At 41.8% G+C, this 19666-nt stretch overlaps 1 protein-coding gene across 5 annotated transcripts in view; it reads right to left on the reverse strand.

Moving 5' to 3' along the window:
- CLCN4 (chloride voltage-gated channel 4) overlaps positions 1–19666 on the reverse strand; it is a 45170-nt gene that overhangs the window by 12507 nt on the left and 12997 nt on the right. For all 5 annotated transcript variants that reach the window (XM_056329033.1, XM_056329032.1, XM_056329035.1 and 2 more), the window contains 6 exons: positions 14154–14341; positions 7478–7600; positions 5711–5917; positions 5538–5618; positions 4461–5006; positions 1971–2157 (listed from right to left, as the gene is read on the reverse strand). In XM_056329033.1, the coding sequence (XP_056185008.1) occupies positions 1971–2157; positions 4461–5006; positions 5538–5618; positions 5711–5917; positions 7478–7600; positions 14154–14341 (1332 nt within the window). The remainder of the gene's footprint in view (positions 1–1970; positions 2158–4460; positions 5007–5537; positions 5619–5710; positions 5918–7477; positions 7601–14153; positions 14342–19666) is intronic.

Consider the following 19666-nt stretch of genomic DNA (forward strand, 5'->3'; position numbering starts at 1 on the left):
ATCCTAACTAAGGCCAGTTTAGGGCCACTGCAAGAGCTATGTTACAGCTCAAACCCTAGCTTTTGATACCAGTATAACATACAGCTTGAACTGTGTACAACTTGGTTTGAGGCCATCTAGGCATGCAGCCATAGACAAGGTTGTAGCTGTATTTTTCAATCTAGCCTTTCCGTATTAATTTCATAAGCAAGCTCCTTACTCCTTCAGTTTACATTAAAGGATAAAAATAATCACAGAACTGCAGACAAGTGTGCATGTATCACTGAATTATTAGGTAACATTTCTTTGCCTCTGTTCAAAAGGTAAATGTAATAAATCTGCTACTTTTAGGCCTCAAAATACAACACCATTTTAGATGAGAGAAATCAGAAACAGGTCATTAAAAGATGCTTTTAATCTGGCAGCATACAGGAAAATTTAATTGTTGATTATTTAACATGATGATCCCTATATGACTTTCATCTGAAGAATGCTTTAAACTTCTGACTCTGAAAAGCTGACAGCAGATAGCAGAGTAAGGATCATTTAATACTTACTTCATATCTCTTACTCTAAGTCTTTGGCTTAAGAACGAGCAGTGACCATTCTGTTGTGTCTCACCATACTATTAAAAACACTGCACCTTGATTTGGACCTTTTAAAAGAAGAAGTGATTGCCGACTAGCAGATCTACTGAAATATCAGAGCAAAACTTCTGTGGATCATTTCTTTTATGAACATTAAGGTCATTAATGGACTCTTTTTGGTTTACTCTTTTTGACAGTGAGGTTCATCCTAGCTATTTTAATGTGTCTACACTGCTGTAGGTGTTCACATCCAAAGGGGTGATCCAGATTGCTTTTATAATCTCTAGAGAAAAAGAGGCACTTCTGAGGCCAAATTCATCTGCTCATTTGCCTGGTTTTAGATGTCTACTGCCAGACAAAACTGATCTTTCCAGTACCTCATTTTTCTGTTTTGACTGTGAAGGGTGTCATCGCAGCTAGCTCAGATGTTGAGGTCTACATCACAGACTTTAAATTTAGACAAGCAAATCCCACCCTTCCTTCCTCTATAACTGATCGCACAAATGATCCTGCTTTTCCAACATGAGACTCCAAAACTGAAATTTTCCAGCTTTTCCCTGAGTACATCTTTCATTGCAAATCTATGCAATTACATTAATCATGTGTTTACCTCCCCACGATTATTTCATCATCTAATGATAGTATCAGCAACAACAACAAAAGGAAGTAGAACTTCTATACAAGTATAGAAGGTGGAAGATATGGTCGGGCAAAAATGTGTTCAGACGGTATGCTTGTAACATTCCTGTTGCATCTATGACTAGAAATTTGATGTGTGAGGTATCATTCAATGACCTTGCTTTAATAGTTAACAGATCATTCCTGTTATGTCAAATAAATCCTGCTGATTGAATGGAATCAGATATTGGCCTAGGGTCAAAATGAAAACCAAAATACAGCCCAGTTGATCACAGTGTGACACACAGCAAAAATAAAACCCAGAATTTTCACCTCTGTATAGCGTAAAATTCGACCAGAACTGGGAAGTTTATTCCCTGCATAGAGAGAGACCACAGTCTTAACAAGGAAGTAGCTTTAGTCCAGCTACAGTGGATTCATTACATTGAAAAGGAAAAAAACAAGCAAAAAGACTCCTCCCTGGAAAGCTGTAGCCTAACCTTAATTCTTTCTTTCCTTCTATGTGCTTTTCAACAGATTACACGGATTACAAGATTACAGTTGGTGACTGCAAGCCTCGCTGTTGACTGTCTGATCCAGATCACTGGAGAGACCATTAGAGGAAGTTGCCCATGATTCAGCCCACCACATCTGGATTTCAATTCCTATTACATCCAGAAATTCTAGTATAGCATCTAACACAGACACAAAGCCCTCATAACCAGTTTGTAGCTCCCAAACATCGCTGTTATTCATGCACAAACCAATGATCAGCAGGTACTGTACCCAAACAAGCTGCTGCTCCCACCATAGCATAAAGACCCGGTGTGACACAGTCTGCACCAGGCCTGCACCAGTTCCTGAAGATGATCCAGTCATGATGGTGATACGCCAGCTGCTCTACTCCAATCCCAACCATCCTGCCAGCCATGGCTCCAACAGCCATGCTGGGAATGAAAAGGCCTGAAGGGATCTGGAATAAAACATAGATACATGAACACCTTGACAAAAAATTACTAATAATGAAATTAGTCATCAAACAATCTATTATTGGCAGCAAGAGAACCCAGTTTCCTTATTAGATGCTAGCTCAGAAGGCCACAGCCTTATGGCAGCCTACAGTTGTGTTCCCCATGGTGTGAGACAGGTTTCTGCAGTGACTGAGTTTGTGTGGCTACCTGTGTATTAACAGCTTTATAAAATGTTAATGTGGGGTTTTTAAGTAATTTTGAAACCTACCTGCTGCATCACACTGAATTTGATAGATAAATGTTGTTTCTGAATACTTGTCTGCTTTTAAAGTCAAGATGTTCCTGGTTTTGCCTTTATTGCTTTCTCAGCAGGAATTCAGGAGCTGCTGATGGTTCCATCATGGGCCTGAGAATACGCTTCACTGAAAATGACATCTTGATTTCACCCTCTATCACATGCAGTACTTTATAGTTTTATTGCTACTCTTTCAGGATAAATCAGGCCAGATTTTAAATTAAATGTCAAATGCAAAATAAAAATTCAGAGAAAGGAGGCTGACTGCTCAGAGGCAGCTATTTGTCCATCTCAGTTTGCTATATATTTTCCAGGAAGCTCTATGAATCATTATCTTGTTATCTGCTATACAAACAAGTCACAAGTCCTTAAAAAACAGTATTAAATTGAAAATAATTAAAAAAAAAAAAAACCACCAGAAAATTAAAATTCACTTTGCCTTGGCTAAGTGCATTTCCTTTTAGATGTCAAGTGCACTTGCAAGTTGAGAAAAATTTCCTGGTGGGGAAGACAACTCAGATGTGTGGCATGGGCTTGCTTGGAGTTTTTGTTGTTTTTAGAGAAGCGTTGTAATATCTTCTTAATTCTGAAAATACACCTTGAGCTTCTAGAGAACTAAACTAGCAGCCTCAGCATGGCCTGGAGGTTTAGGGCTGACAACAGCAAGTGCTGTCTCCCCCACCATATGATTTTGCTGATACAGTTGGATTGAGTTTTCTAGAATTGGTGGGTAAAGCTGTTTTGTCTGTTCTTTTACAGAATGGTTGAAACTGCCAATTACTTCTAACAAATTTTAAACATATAGAGTAAATAAAGAACCACATATCAAATAAAGAACCAAACTCAGAAGTTTTTAAACAGATGAACAAGCCTAACAACTGGCTGCCAGCCATAAATCCATTTCTGCAGTGAAGGCCATCTCATTTAAAGTCCTCTTCCAGAAATATTACACCTGCAACATCTAATTGCTCTTAAACTCCCACTTGTTCTCCCTGCTCAGGAAATCAGCAGGACTTAGTCACTGGTCCTGACGGACCTTCTACCATTCAATAGGTCTTGTCATCAGATGGAGAAAAAAGAAAAGAAAACAAAACTCCAACAACTTCCTACTGTATTTTGGGTACAAGGCCTTATAAAAGATGGATCCTCAGCTCAAGAGCAGTGTTTAAGGGGAAGATGAGATGCTTTAGCTTTGAGTGTGGTATAAAACATAAAATATAGTATAACAAAAAAAAAACGTATCATCATCTGCTCCAATCAGATCTAGAACTAAATGCTCCGATAATTTGAGATGTAGACAGACAGATATGTGCTCTATATGGGCTCTAGCAATCACAGATATATAGAACTCACCACAAACATCTTTGTATATATGGAAAGCTTGGATAAATTGTTGTTGGACCTTTCACCACTCATTTATGGAGAGGAGGAGGACGGGAATGAAAAAGTTGCAAATCCAGAATAATCAAATCATGCACCTATCAGTCCTCTCTCATTCCCTCTTTTTTCCTTAAAATGGTGCTTCAAAAGATTCAAAAATAGAACTTTTCAGCAACTTATATTTTTGTGAGTTTTTAACCGTGCAAATCAGTAAATGTGAAGCTATTACTTCCCTGAGCATAGCTACCTTGAGGCACATTAAGGTATTAATTCAACAACACAAACAACAATGTAAATAGCCCATATCCCTGAGAGAGCTGAAAGACAGCTGCAGTGGGAATCATCTTGAATTTGCTTATTGGCAAAAGTGGATTTAAATTCCCACCCAAAATTCTTTTTCACTCAGTGAAATCACAGATAACTAGAGGTGAAAGAGCATCCTTCTCCTGCAACAGGGGCCAGCAGAGCAAGGTGCTGGCAGGCAGGTGAAGTGGCAGGCATCTCAATGATGCCCACATGGGTGAGTGTAGGTCAGAAGCACACAAACCCTGCCAGATGAACCATAGCTGCTGACAGCAACCCATCTGTGCCTTGTGCTCGTGACAGCTTCTGCGCCTGTCCCTGATTTACCTTCATGCCGAAAGTGAATATTGTGATGACAATTTTAAACACCAAAGCCAAGGCGAGTTGCCACATGGCCGTGTAGACTCCAGGGCCAGCAGGTCTGTCGGGAATGTCATCCACCGGCCGAGTCATGTTTGGGTCATTGACATAGTCGCAGAGCTGTGAGGACTCCAGGGCACCACAGTCATTGAAGAGCTCTGAGATCAGCTCGCTGGTGCTCCTCCGGGTGTAGGGGTTGGGGTAGGCGATGATGGCGGTGATAGCCGTTATCACTATGACCTCCAGGACTGGGTATTTCCCAAGTCTGGTGGTTTTTCGTCTCCTGCACCAAGCGATGTTGCATCGGATAAAAAGGGTCCCCCAGAGGCCACCGAAGACACCAAGCAGGATGAAGGGGAAGAGCTCGGCCATGTACCAGGGGGTGTGGTACTCCACGTAGAACAGCACCAGTCGGCTGTTTCCAAAAGGATTGATGGACCTCAGTGTGAAGGCAGCCACAAGAGCAGCAAAAAATGACCTCCAGAGGGTTTTCAGAGGAAAGTAGTAGCTGACCTAAAACCAAGCAGAGACTATAAACATTTCACTGAGTGTGACAGAGGGAATTTGCTTTAATTGCCATCACCGTGTGTTTCACCTGTGACTCTATGTCTCACTTTACTGGGAGCACTAGTCCTTACCACAGCCAGAACATGTTGACAAAAGTATTAGAAAAGACATTTTCAGATTTCAGATAGGAAGTAGCAATCAGTTAAAAACTGATAAATGTAAAGCCAAAATTGCTGGGTAGAGATGGTAAGGTGGGTGCTCAACAGCTCTGCCCATGTGGCAGCACTCTGAAAGCTGGAGAAGCCTTAGCACAGAGACACATTTCAAATTTGAAAAAATTCATTTATTTGCCAGTGCTGTTCTCCTACTCAAATTAAGCTAAAATATCTGGGTATTTGTTTTTACTAGAAATCAAAGATTATTTTTGCTTTAGAAGAAAAACAAGCATATAAATATTTGAAAAATAAAGAGGAATCATAGAAAAAAGGTATCAGATGAAAATATATTTATTAAAGCAAGCAAACTGCCAGGTCTCACCTCTTCAAGACTGAAAAGCACACCTCCAATCGGAGCCCCAAAGGCAACAGAAACTCCTGCAGCAGCTGCAGCCGAAAGCACCTACAAAGCAAACATTTACGTACGAGGCATGAGTCCTTGGAAACACTGAGCATTCAGACAGGGAAATTAGAAATTAAGTGATCCAACCTCACCTCTCTTCTCTTCCCTTCATTCTTGCTGTACTTTGAGAAAAGGCTGCTGAAGAAGTTCCCGCAGCAACAGGCCACATGGACTAATGGCCCCTCTTTCCCGAGGCTGAGGCCTGAAGATACCACCAGAACCAAGGTGACTGTTTTGATTAAAAGTGTCCACTTGCCCAGGTAGCCCCTAATAATGAACCCGCTCAAGATGGTTTTTATCTGGAAAGCAGGAAGAACGTGTTGAAGAGCTGAAGAGACCTTTTCTACTCTGAACTCACAGATGGAGTTAAAAAAAATTGCAGACTGCTTGAAAAGAGACAGTGATGGAAAGAAAGAAACCACAGGTAGGGTGACTTTCCCACAGGGATATATATGAGCAGGGGTTAAGAAGACCACACTTTTACTGTTGTGATGGGTGGTCCCCTGCATCAGCAAGGACTCTCACAGAGATCAATAGAAATATGAAACTCTTACATATCTCCTTGGCTTACAGGATCAGAGTTAAACTAGACTCAACTTTAACGAAGCAGAAAAAAAGCAAATAAACAACCACAGACTTTCCCCAGTGGAAACAAGGAAAAAAAAAGTTATAAATGTTTGGAATGGCCATGCCATAAAAGCATGCAAGTATTATGAAATGAGAAAGTCCAAGAGATCTTACTTTAACACTTTTCCTCTTAACTTTGCATGTGAGTGGCTAGAATAGACACAATGCACATGCATTACACATGGGTTTCAGGGTGAGATTTGGGAAATGGGCTGGAGCTGAGCATCACCTCATGAGGCGTTTACCACTTGGATATTAGATTTACAGGTAACTATCAAAACTTTAAAAACACTTACAGACATATCAAACATGTAACACAAATGTGACTACTTTGAAACATGGAAATTATTTAAATATTTCAAATTATTTGGGGGGGGGTGAGGGTTTTTTTTGTAATTGGCTATGAAACATTTGGACGCTTCAACTAGAGATGAAGAAAAAAAAGTATGCCAAGATTTCTAACATTTGGGCTGTTGATTCTGTCTGCCAGATTCCTAAGTAATAATCCCAATGGTTCTACAGCACTTTTAACAAAAGGCTGCCCTGATTTCAAAAATTTTGAGTAGCTATGCTGTTTGAATTACAGAGTTCCTTATTGTAACAGCTTAAACATAGACTGATGCTCAAAATGTAAAACATTGAAAACCAAGTAGATATCTTGGCTGCCATAATGCTCTCACACCAGCATGATATTGTGTACAAGGACACAATTTGCAGAAGATGAACACCAGGCACTTTTCAGGTATCCCAAATGATGGGCTTCTCATATCTTCAGTAGCTTAGGAAACCTTGGCTTTGTAGCCCTCCCTCTTAATTTTATTTTGGTTTTGTTTAAAGCCTAGTGTAGAAAAAGACTGATTCCGTAACTGAACAAAGTAATTTCATCCAAGGAAAATTCTATATAATCTTCTAGTAGGTATGTGTCTCAGCCACAAAAAGTTGGAGTCCATGAAGTAATGACTGGGAGCCGTTAATTTTTAATTCAAGCTCTGGCATTGAAGCAGTATGTACATTAACCTGTCACAATGCCATTTGAACATTTTCTACTATGTAAAATTTGGATGGACACCATAAAGGCAAGTATACAAAGGAATGAAGCAAATGAGATGGAAAGACAATCTCCTCGTTCCTATGCTATCACGTAGTACAGTTCAGGAGTGGGAAAAGACAACAAATTATCATTTATTTGTTTTGTTTGGTATTTGGATATTCACCCACAAAGGGAAACTCACCTCTGGGATTCCAGAGCCACAGGCATAGGGAGCAAACACTCTGACCAGGGAGACTGCCAGGAAAGCAAAACATAGAGCCCACATAATGTATAGAAAATAGTTTAGAATGTAAGCACTTGCACCCTAGAAAAATAATAGTAACAAACATTGTTAGACAAATGCAGGTTGGTAAATCTCACATTTCTACTAGGGATCGTGATGGCATTGAGCTTGGTCTTTTCATTTACATGCTAGTTGCTGCTTTTTCTCAGGAAGGACACATGACTTTTTATACTCCAACAATTTTATTACTCATGGAAAGAAGTAGCATACTAATATATACCTAACCTAATCCATATAGTCTGTTTGCAAGGAACCCAAACACCTTCAAAAGAACATCCTTCAAATGCTAAAAAATTAAGCCAACCACAAAAAGTTCCAAAACATCAAACAAACCTGTCATAAGGGCAAAAGTAACTGGTGATACAAAAGCACCTTAATGAAGGAATCTGCTATGTTCATTCCATGGTGGGTGACAGGGAACAAGACCCTGATACATCTTTTTCTGAGGGCTGGTATTCAAAGATCAGCTATCCATGCAGATGCTGATCTTTTCAAATGACATCCCTGTGTATATCAGTAGCCAGCTCAGTTCACAAACGGGAAGGGTAACACCATAAATAATTTTTTTTCTTCTATATGATGCTATCTGTGATAGAGTTGAAAATCATTTGAAAACACAACAGCTTGACAGATTGCACACAGACACATCTCGGTCATTTTTGCCCTGATATTTTAGAAGCATTCCAGTCAATAATGAAACTTACCTTCAAACTGAATAGCTTTACTTTACTAACAGAATGGAAATGCTAATGATCATTAGCAACCATTGACTGTGCAGTGCCATAGTGAAAGCATAGTCAATATAATATAATAAGAAGTACATATTTATATTATATAAATATAATATAAATAATAATATAATAATATAAGACCTTCAGGCTTTCTACGTGCGTCCAATGGTCAAGTCAAAACTGTTGTTAAAGTCTGCCTTAGATATCTCTCCCTCTTCACAAGCATAATTTTTAGATTAATTTCAAAAACCCCACCCATACAGACAATGGAGAATCTAGTCAGAGGTATCAAATTGATATAAGGAGCTTAAGCCTTCAGGCAATCTCCTCTAGCAACATGACACTACAGAATAAAAAACAAGATGAACCTCAGTGTATGAATTGGTATGAATCCTTCACCTCTAAGTGAACTCTCCCTACCGGATGCAATCCCAGCTGCTCAAGAACATCAGGGCCCCTATATCTGCTCTGCAGAACAGCAGCCTGGATATCAACATTATGATAAATCAAGTAGGAAACCAGGCATTAATCAGTTGTACTGTGTCTTCAGCTAACAGAGCAGGCCGAGCCCATTTCCCAGTCATAAAAAAAAACCTAGAGCTAAGAAGCATCCCTCTTTGCAAACCTGCAAGGAATCAACCTTTAACAGCACAGATGCTTGCCAGCCTCATTTTCCAAGTCTCTGTCCAATTGAAAAGACAGTAAAAGAATCACTGCCCTTATCCTTACAGATATATTTGGAAGAAGGGCAGTCTGTTAGGGTCCTCTTGTGCTTGCTGAAGTTAGCAGCTAGCTTTGCTGATAACAGCAGAAGAGCACTACTAGGCCATCTGCCAATGCCCTGAGACTAAGCAGTCATGGATCCCACACTTACAGTGATTGACATCCATCTGTAGTAACCACAGATCTTTGTTGCTACAGCTGAAGACAGTCTCATGAATGTCTTCTCCTAGTGCTTTCAATTACAAACAGCTATGACAATATTTACTCTTCCTCCAGAGAAAACTCTGCCCCAGGGCAAAATTCTCCTGTCAGTGTGAACCTGGAGTAACTCCAAAGAAGACCAATGCCATTACAACAATTTGGCCTTACAACATTGAATGAAAGCTGTAGTTTTGCTTCTAAATTCACTGGAGTCAAATTAACTTTGTTTCTTTTTACTACTTCTTCTTTCACATGTCAGAAGTCATGTGAAAACTATGTCAGCTCATTACTGCAATCACACATACACCTACAGCACTGTGGCAGGACCCCACCAGAGTCTATATGGCCAGTTCAGTCTTACCCCTTGGGACAACTTTCATTGTTACATTTTCCAGATATCTGGCATTCTGCAGGTCCAATTGCAGCAGTTTCTAACGATTAGTAATAAGAAAGCCTTTGGGAAGTGAAGTAGTTAGTAACTCAGTATAGCAAATGGCTCATTTCTCATTCATTACATGATCACAGCGTGGGTTGTGATCGATGGTGTAGAGTCCATCTGGAGGCCCATAGCCAGCGGTGTTCCCCAGGGGTCAGTACTGGGTCCAGTCCTGTTCAACTTACTCATCAACGACCTGGATGAAGGGACCGAGTGTACCCTCAGCGAGGCTGTTGATGATACAAAACTAGGAGGAGCGGCTGGTACACCAGAAGGCTGCGCTGCCACTCAGTGAGACCTGGACAGGCTGGAGAGTTGGGTAGGGGGGAACCTAATGAAGTCCAACAAAGGTAAGTGTAAGGCTCTCACCTAGGGAGGAACAACCCCATGCACCAGTACAGGCTGGGGCCTGACCTGCTCGAAAGCAGCTCTGCAGAGAAGGACCTGGGAGTCCTGGTGGACAGCAAGTTGACCATGAGCCAGCAGTGTGCCCTGGTGGCCAAGAAGGCCAACGGGATCCTGGGGTGCATTATGACAAGTGTGGCCAGCAGGTCAAGGGAGGTGACCTTCCCCGTCTACTCTGCCCTCGTGAGGTCACATCTGGAGTGCTGCGTCCAGTGCTGGGCTCCCCAGTTCAAGAGAGACTGGGAACTGCTGGAGAGGGTCCAGCAGGGAGGGCTACGAAGATGATGAGGGGACTGGAGCATCTCTCTGATGAGGGAAGGCTGAGAGAGCTGGGCCTGTTTAGCCTGGAGAAGACCGAGAGGGGATCTTATCAATGCATATAAATATCTGAAGGGTGAGTGTCAAGAGGATGGGGCCAGGTTCTTTTCAGTGGTTCCCAGTGACAGGACAAGGCACAATGGGCACAAACTGCAGCACAGGCAGTTCCACCTGAATATGAGGGGAAACTTCTTTAATTTGAGGGTGACAAGCCCTGGAACAGGCTGCCCAGAGAGGCTGTGGAGTCTGCTTCTCTGGAGAAAGAAAAACCCACCTGGACGCATTCCTGTGCAACCTGTTCTTGGCGAACCTGCTTTATCAGGGAGTTGGACTAGATGATCTCCAAAGGTCCTTTCCAACCCCAACCATTCTGTGATTCTGTAATTAGGATCAGTAAAAGCCTTATGCATGTATGCTGGAAACAGAGACTGAAAAGGCTCATCAGCAGAGACGATCCCGCTAAGGCCTTTTCCACTAGTGGCTCAAAGGACTCACCAGGGCAATAACAGTAATGAAGCAAGTAAGGGAACTGAGCGAAATTTTGTATTTTAGTTTGCAAGGTTGAGCGGTGTTTCAGATCTGGTGTCAGTCCAGTTTAGGTACAAATGGAACACAAAAACGACCCTCACAAAGTCAGAATACAGAAATAAACCACATCCCTCAGGATGCTATCCAATGCTTGTTTTCTCCAGAGGCCCAGAGCTCTATTCTGACTGACTGGGAATCTCACAATTTGCAGAGTCCCTCCTGTGGACCTTACAGAAATGCGCCTCCTCAAGGCCCTCAAGACTGACAGATTCAAGGCTGCAAAATTGGAAAGTGGGTTCCAAGTATAGAGGGACTTCCCTGTCTTGCAGGTCTTAGCTTCATGACAGGAGATCCAAAAGCCCAGGGATGGGAATCCAGTCCATTGCTGGATCCAGTGTCACAAGCTACAGAAAACATGGGGTCCGTTCCTCTAATTTGAATAGGTGTAAGGCACCAGAAAAAGGGCCCTCACCTCTAGTGAAGTTGAGGTTGGGACCAAGCTGGATCTGCAGAATAGGGAAGGTGCAAGTCACCAGCTACTGGCTAGAGATCTAGCTGAAGTGGATGGCATCTGCTGTGCTTTAACACATCCAGTCCTCCAGTGAATTTGAGGTTTTGAAACTCCCTCACATCAAAAAAAGCTCCTCACCTGTTCTTTGAAAGCAGTTCAGGACCCGAGGGATGAAGGATATAATTGGGCTACAAAACCAGTGATTAGGGAAGAAAACATAGCCTGGTACATGTCTGATACGCTATTACGTTTTCCATAATAATTTATATCAGGACTCTGCTTTGGGCTTATTTCATAGGAGAACTAGAATGAAAACATTTTTCAAGAAATGCCATAGGAAACATCACAATTCTCAGTGAGAAGACATGTACAGGGTTTATCACAGCCTTAAATCAGCAAAACCACAAGGAAGAAATGATCTAAATCACAGTCCCCAAAATGTCAAATATAGTTGGCTATGATGAGAAAGAGTCATAGTCATTCATAAAAAAGAAGACGTGTCTGACCAGAGTACCTTTAGGAAAATTGTTTCAAATACTTTTTGCCTAAAATGTGCTCCAAATTAGTCCTTCTGTACCCTGCTGTTTTATAGGGCTGTTATGGAAATGTCGGGCACAAAGTGAAGCAACGTAAAAAAAAAAAAAATTAAAAAAGGAAAATTATCCTGAAACCCAGTCAAATTCAGTGTATTCTGTTCCCTCCTAGAGTTTCTGCAGCTACAGAAATCATGCAAGACTTGCCCATTTCTTAAACTTTTTGGTACCAAACAGAATTTTTACTTTCCATATTCACATTTTTGTTGGGCTTTGCCTGGGATTTCAGCGTAACAGTATATTATTAATATTTACAGCATTCATCGGTCTGTGGCAGCCCGAAACCCACAGGTCTTAAAGGCCCATTTGTTTAGAGAAAGAGCCTAAAACTAAGCCAAGATGAACCCTTTTTCCCCTGCTGTGACAGTACACTAGCGGGTGAGAAGCCCATCTTGAATACAAAGTGAGTAAAGTTTCACAGTGCCCACCTAGCTGATGCCTTTCTTACAAGCCACGGCATACAACAGTCATGACTACTGATTTCAAGTAGCAGGTGAAAGCAATAAATTTTCTGAAGGATGTGCTCCATTTATATATTTGAGCCTTTCAGAGAAACAGCATGTCAAACACATGCGCAGGATTTTCAAGTCCCATAACAATTTTAACAGTCTCCTCATCTTTCCCCTCCCGCATTTTTTTTGTTCTCTTAAATTACAACATCATCCTCAGTCCTGCAACTTTATACCAGGGTAATATTCTTCACTGTTACAAAGAGACAACTGCCTAAACCATCTTGAAGACCAGTGCAAACTGTGCAAACCTCTGGCAAAAAGGAAGCTTGGCACTGTGGACTGGCAAATGTGCAGAGATTTTTGCCTGCAATTAAACGGTGGCAATATTCAGGAACAGTGAGAACCTCACTACTTTCATTACGGTTAATTAGAACTATGGAAAATTGGGCTATACATATTCACAGACACTCTCATCTAGTAGTAATTGTACTGTAAACCTAAAGCAGCATTGAAGGGAATGTGAATGACAAACTTGTACAGTGACGAAGGTGCCCTCAAACACTTTCTGCAGGATCAGACAACCTCCATGCTGGGGGAAGAGCCAAGACAGTCTGAGTCACCCATTTTTTAACTGCCTGACTGGAGATGATTTATCCCGTAGAAGTATATATTTTCTTCCCCTATTATTGACCAAACTGCATTATCAGGTAAGCCAGTTCTCTTCCAAGCCACGTTCATCCCACCTCCATGTCGTATTCAATTTTTGTCATATTCAAGTCACCTGCAGAAACGGGGAGGAGGGGGGATCCAAGACAATAAATCTGACCAAAATGTGAGTTATGAAGGGATCAATATTATTCAAGACATTGAATAGCTTAGGTTGAAAATAAAATGTCTTTTTTGTATTTTTTTTATGAAAGTGTCACCTGCTAAAAGGAATATAGAAAGAATTGTTTTGATTATCTTCAAAATGAAACTTTTACCTGTTCTGCTTTGAAATAGCATCCTTTGTATTTAAAATTACTACAACTTTGAGCAAAAGGTATAGAGAAAACCCCAGTCTTAAAATACAAATTTCATGTCAGTCCAGATCAGCTTTTTCCCTTCCTGCCCTCTCCCCCTGCAAATTGTTCACTTTGGCTGTCTCCCAGGGAGCCCATTATTTCCCCAGCCTTCGGCGCTAGCTAAATGTTTTAGTATTTGATAAAGAAACTGATTGCAAGGGTGTAACAAGCAGTTCTTATGCAGCTTCCACTACTACTCACAGCATTTGAACACACAAAAACCATCTGCAATCCCCCAAATTTCCTCTTAAATGTATTTGTTAGGCATCATCTCTTTTGCCCCATAAAACTTTGTTTAAAGGAAAAAAAAAATTGATAGCAGCTCAGGTTCCCTGGTGAATATGTTATGAGTGTTATGAAACACTTTTAGTTTAATACTGCTAAAAAGAGAAAGCATTCTTGCAGTTTTCCAATTTCCATCACACATGACACCGAAACAATAGGACCTCTTCCAAGTTAAGCAGGTATTGCTTGTGGAAATGTCTTTTTTTGCAGCACATTCAGTTCATTACTTTCTCTTTCAGAGATACTCTCTGGAGGGAGCATCAGCAAGTATGAAAAAAAGGCATTGCCTGGCCTGCTGTGACCCCAACCTAATCAGGTCTCCCGTACCTCAGACTGGCCTACAAGAAGTTCAGACCATTTCTGCCACTGGGGACATTTGTCCCTGTCATCGAATGTAGTTTCATTAGATGTCCAGCAGCACTGCTCGTGGCTGTACCAGAAGGCAGACAGGCAGACACCCTCCTTCAGGTCTGTCATCCAATCCACAGCTAAATCTATCACTCCAGCTAACGTGCCTGGGAAAAGAAATGCAGAAAGAGAAACCGTGGCATTAAAAAATATCAAGTTGCAAGGAAAATATATCCAATTATAGCAACAGCAAAAAAAACCACAAAAACCCACATGATCTGGGGAAGCAGCTGCAATGCAAGCATGAATACACCAAAGAACTGGGGGCAATCACGAGTTCGCAAAGAAACAGGCACACCAGCTTGTTGTTTAAGCTTTAATGGCCTCTCATCAGCTTTCATTTTAAATATTGCAATTCTCACACTGACTGATCGCTGACTAGGGAAGGCATAACTGACGTAGGGCCTGACCCTGCAGCCTGTCCCAGGCAGGTGCACCATTTGACTGAGGTAAAGAGGACATCATGCGGGGTCTCTGCGCACATACTAAGCTGCAGGTCTCAGACCACGCTGTGTATTTTGGGGCAGGGGAGGAGAAGGAAACATGTGTTTTCCTACAGCCTTACTGGTCCCAACACAACAACCTTTTAGAAGAACGATTTCGGTACAGAAACAATACGGATGCCAGATTCTGACTTAATCACTGAGGAGAATCGGGCTCTCGATGTGCACCCTCATTAGCAATCCAAACATGCAGCAGAAAATTATCCTTCAAATCCTTTCTGTACCAAACCTACCCTTACTTCAATTTTTCTCCAGTAAATACACAGAGCTACAGTGACACCCGGTGGCCACCGAACACAGACACAGGTAATCTTGCTGTGGCCAGGCACAAAAAAAGAAAATCCTGCTTTTCGAGGGCATTTGCCTGGCAGCAGTAACAGCCTGCCCAGCAGCAGCACCCCCAGAGCAGGTGCCAGCTGGGAGGGGGAGGCTGGGAGCAGCCACAGCACAGCACGGCAGGGCTGCGGTCGGTCCCCGTCTCCATCCTTTCTGGAAAGCATTAAAGAGTCACTTTAGTGTTTTCCAAACCCCTCTCGTACACAGTGGAAAGGAGAAGTCAACGTTATTTTTACGAGTAATCATTAATAGAATTTCAGGAAACCAGTAATGGATTTAAACAGAATTTATCAGTGCATTTCAGCAGAATTAACACACTGGGGGAAAAAAGGCTTTGGAAAATGCAAAATGGTTTGGGTTTATGTTCCCAAAACTTTTAGCTTTGTGGCTCCTGCTAAGAACGCAATTACATGTAGCAGGGGTGGGGACTGGTCCCCTTCCCACTAGCAGCTGGGGCCCACAGGTGGCTTCAAGAGCCAGTTTATTCGACCTTGACCTAAAGTTTTCTGCTTTTGATTTCTGTGAAAGAGAAAAAAAAGCTCATTTCAAATGATTCAGGCACATGTAACATGTTTTTTATTCCATAGAACAGGAAAGAACCACCAGGGTTCACACAGCCTTACACATAAATATATCTTCTCACCCCTTCAAGAAGGATACTCATCCCCACACTGACAAGCAATGTGACTAGAGTAGCAGTGAAGAATTTTTGTTGTATAGGAATAACCTGAAGAACTATACAGATATACTAGACAAGATCACAAAAAGAAGGGCTGCAGAAGGGAGTAATGACGTCTGTTCCAATTATTTTCTATCATGAAGACCTTGCCTTTCTCTTGCTTAGCCTCTTCCATTTTCCCAAGTTTCTATCGAAACAATGAACCATATTCAGATGATCATAAATCACTGTACTACTAGTAACGTCAGCATGTGTAGCTTACTGAGTTTTGCAGTAAACTCTAAATTCTCCAATTTTCTGAAAGTTTAAGAAACCATACGAAGAATTCTCATCCCTTGGACACAAGCACCAAATGCTGTGCCTCTTACATCTCTTGATGGACCTCAATAATTACCCCAATCTTCAAAGCTCACATCACACTTAACCAGGCAATTGAGTATTAATGTTGCCTAGCAGAAGGTGCAAAGGAAGGCAGGCTTTTGAACGGTTTTCCCCGATACAGTTAAAGAGAGTGAGGAACAAACATGCAGTTCTCTAATATAACAAGCTCACATGCACCCCAGTACCTGTAGGAAAATGTGCTTAATTATGCAGCTGATCTAATCCCTTTCTCCAAATGCTTTGGGACCCACATAAGGAGGAAAATGCTACATGCAATTTACTACACTTACTTCACACAGAAGAAAATCATGAGAGGGCAAGATCAACACTTGCAGGATAATAGTGCAACAGTGAATGCTTCACAAGACACATGAGCAGGGTTAGAAGTTTTCCAAGTTCTGAATCTTTTCAACTTCAAGTGAAATTAACGGAAGTTGCAGACTATTCAGCATCTCAGAAAGTCAAGTCTTTAATTTCTTGTGCTTACCATGGCTGTCTAGACTGTAATAGAGCATAAGTTTATCTCCTTACTTCTCCCATCAAAGGAACTGAACTTGTTCCCTTTCTACATAACCTCCTGCCCAGAATGAAAAATAATGAAACACTCCAAAGCCAGGGAATGCTGAATTTCAGTTTAGACATTCGACTTTTACATGTCTCCTTTTCCTTTGGATAGTGATAGCTAATACTCATGTTTTACAATGCCCTAATGAGAATGCTAAAAAAATTTCTTTGAAAACAGTTTTCCTGATGCACCTGTGCCAGAAAACAGCATCACCCAAGCGGCTCGGCGCTGAATTGCAAAGGGGATTTTTGCATATCCAGCTCCAGTACCAGAGCTTTTCAGCTTTACTATGATAGCACTTTTTGTCACATAGCTTTACAAAACACAGACTCTTCTGCTGTTCTATAAATAGCATATACTTTCAGTTGGCTAGTAATAATGGTTAGATTGAGGGGTGGCCGCTGGTCTGCAGGCAAGATGGAACAGTAAAAACTCAGAATTCCTTAAAAATAAGTGCCTAAAAATTCAGCACCCATACCTAAACATTTTTAAGCTCATTTCCCCATAGATTGCTTTATATTTCTCCAGAAACTGTGCAAACTTTCTGACCGAGACAGGCCCCGGCAGTGCTCAGTATCTTTTCTGGAACATTGTACCAGCAGTTTTCACCTGATCTCCACATCTAACAGCACTTGTGGGTGTTACCTTTCCTGCCCCCTTCCCAAAATGAGCAGGATATGGCTCCCAAGAACCCATTTCCAGAAGCTCCTTAGTTCTATTCCAGCCACTTGACAGTATCATACACCATCTTCTCCTTCCATATAGCACCTGAGAGGGTTGAAGGTCCTGTGGGTACACATCCCTGAAGCAGCCTGGGAACCAGCTGTGGTGGACTGTGGTGGCAGCAAGGGGCTCCACTCAGGCTAATTTATGTGTGCACTTGTGAATTTTTGGTCTGATCCCAAATGGTTGCTGCTACATTCTTAATATACTTTGATGTTACTCAAGGCATACAGCTCTAACTCTGAAGCTGACCCTGCTGTGTGCAAGAAGCCAGAGCAGACCTCCTCCAGGGGTCCCTTTCCCACCTACGCTTTTCTGGGACTAACGAAGGAGGCAGGTTTGACAACACTCCAAAAATGACAAATCATACTGCCAAATGGGACAGTCTTCTCCTTCCCCCCATCAGCTCCTTCCCATCAGCAATATTTTGATTGCTTGTGGCTCTGTGGTGACCAGCCCTGCTGAGAACAATGATCAGCTGAAAATTAATCTGGCCAAAACCCATTTTTTCCACCAAGTCAGTTCTCAGATTCACTTTCCTACACAGCTACACATGCACAAGGCAACAGGGCCCAATGACAGGGACACTGGAGGGCACAGATTGCTCCTTTTGGCCACATCACCTTGTTGTTGGCCATGAGCAGGCAATATTTCAAGCAGAGAGGGAAACGACACAAAGTGCCTCTTGATTGCACCATCAACTTCACCTCCTTTCTTCCCAGACCTGGTTAAGAAAGCTCATCCACTCATCAATAACCCCCCCAACTCATCAAAGGGATGTTGACCCCTCACTGAGGGGGAGATGGTGGCTCTCCATCTTTTCCCTCTCCCAGAAACACTGAAGGCACAGACCACGTGTCATTTCGATCGCAGGCAGAAAACATCTACAGGGCTCAGCCCAGATCACAAGCACGTGATTCACAAGTCCTTGTTCCAATTTAAAAAGAGGCGAATTTGATTAGACTCTTTGAGGTAAACCACGTTGCTCTTCACCCTTGTCACTGAAAAGGTTGCACAAGGTCACGCATCTCAGCTGCAGCTTCCCCTGACCTCCGTTCCCAAGCTGGACCTGGCAGCATTAGAGCTTATCAGAGGTCAGCAACTCTGGCTTCCAACAGCTTTGAGGATTTCAGCAGGAGGTTTCATTGCAAACTGAAACCAAAACAAACATTCTGGGATATTTTTACTAAAACAGGACCGTGTGAGTGTGCACCACATTCTCTGTGTGAGTGTGGGGATTACTGACCTGCTTGTGGGAGGTTGCTAGAGCCCTGAAGGGCTTGCTCTAACTTTATTTGCAAACAGAATTCTCCATCCCAGATGGCAACCCCTGGCCTTCAGGCAGTGTTTGGCAGCCCTGGTAGTACACACAGGCCATCAGACTCTCTTCCCATCTCGCCCTCCCATCAAAGCTTTTGTGGAAACAAGCGTATCTCTACAAAATAACATAATTGGCCAAAAATGTAACTTCAGCAACGTTTTCTCAAGAACTTCTCCAGTACTTCTGAGACTCCTGAACAACTGTAATAGACATATTAACTTGATGGTTGGTAAGCAGGAAATTCATACCACTTGGAAACTGTGAAACTTCACATCACGCTTTTACCAAGCAGCATGATACAAGAGCACCCTGACATCACTGTAAAGGCATTAAAAATGGCAGCTGTTTCAACTTGGTAAGACAAGTGCAGCTTTCCAAGTTGGAAGATGTGCTAAAATGAGCACAAAACAGGAGCAATTCAGGAAATTAATGGATTTGCCATCTGAGTTTGAGCAGGCTGTTAAATATGTAATGTCTGTCTGTCCTGGAAGCAGATCTGAAACTCTGTCTGAAACTGTTTTCCCTTCATGCATATATAAAGAAGATAACCCAGTGAATATAGCAATTTACAAAGCTCTCCTTTGAATGTCTACAGCCAACATTTTCCCTTCATCATCATATCTACTTGCAGAATTAAAGTGAAGACAAGAAAGAAAATCCTACCAATAAAATTGACTTCTGTGGATCAAAGATTCAGAAAGTCAAAGTAGCCCATCAAGTGTAAAGCGCTCAGATGCATATTTCCAAAAGCAATAAAAAATCCCTCTACTTGCAAATAACACTTTTTCTAGGTCAGCACTCAGCAGGAGACTTTGCAAGAGGATATTTTTCTTAAGAATTATAACTACATGGATGCATAGCTGTCTTTTTAGCTTGAAACATCAGTGGAGAGGCAATGAAGTAAAAAGAGAAGCTGATGGTACT

This window comes from Falco biarmicus, chromosome 2 (assembly GCF_023638135.1).
Source record: "Falco biarmicus isolate bFalBia1 chromosome 2, bFalBia1.pri, whole genome shotgun sequence".
NCBI classification, from domain to species: Eukaryota; Metazoa; Chordata; class Aves; order Falconiformes; family Falconidae; genus Falco; species Falco biarmicus.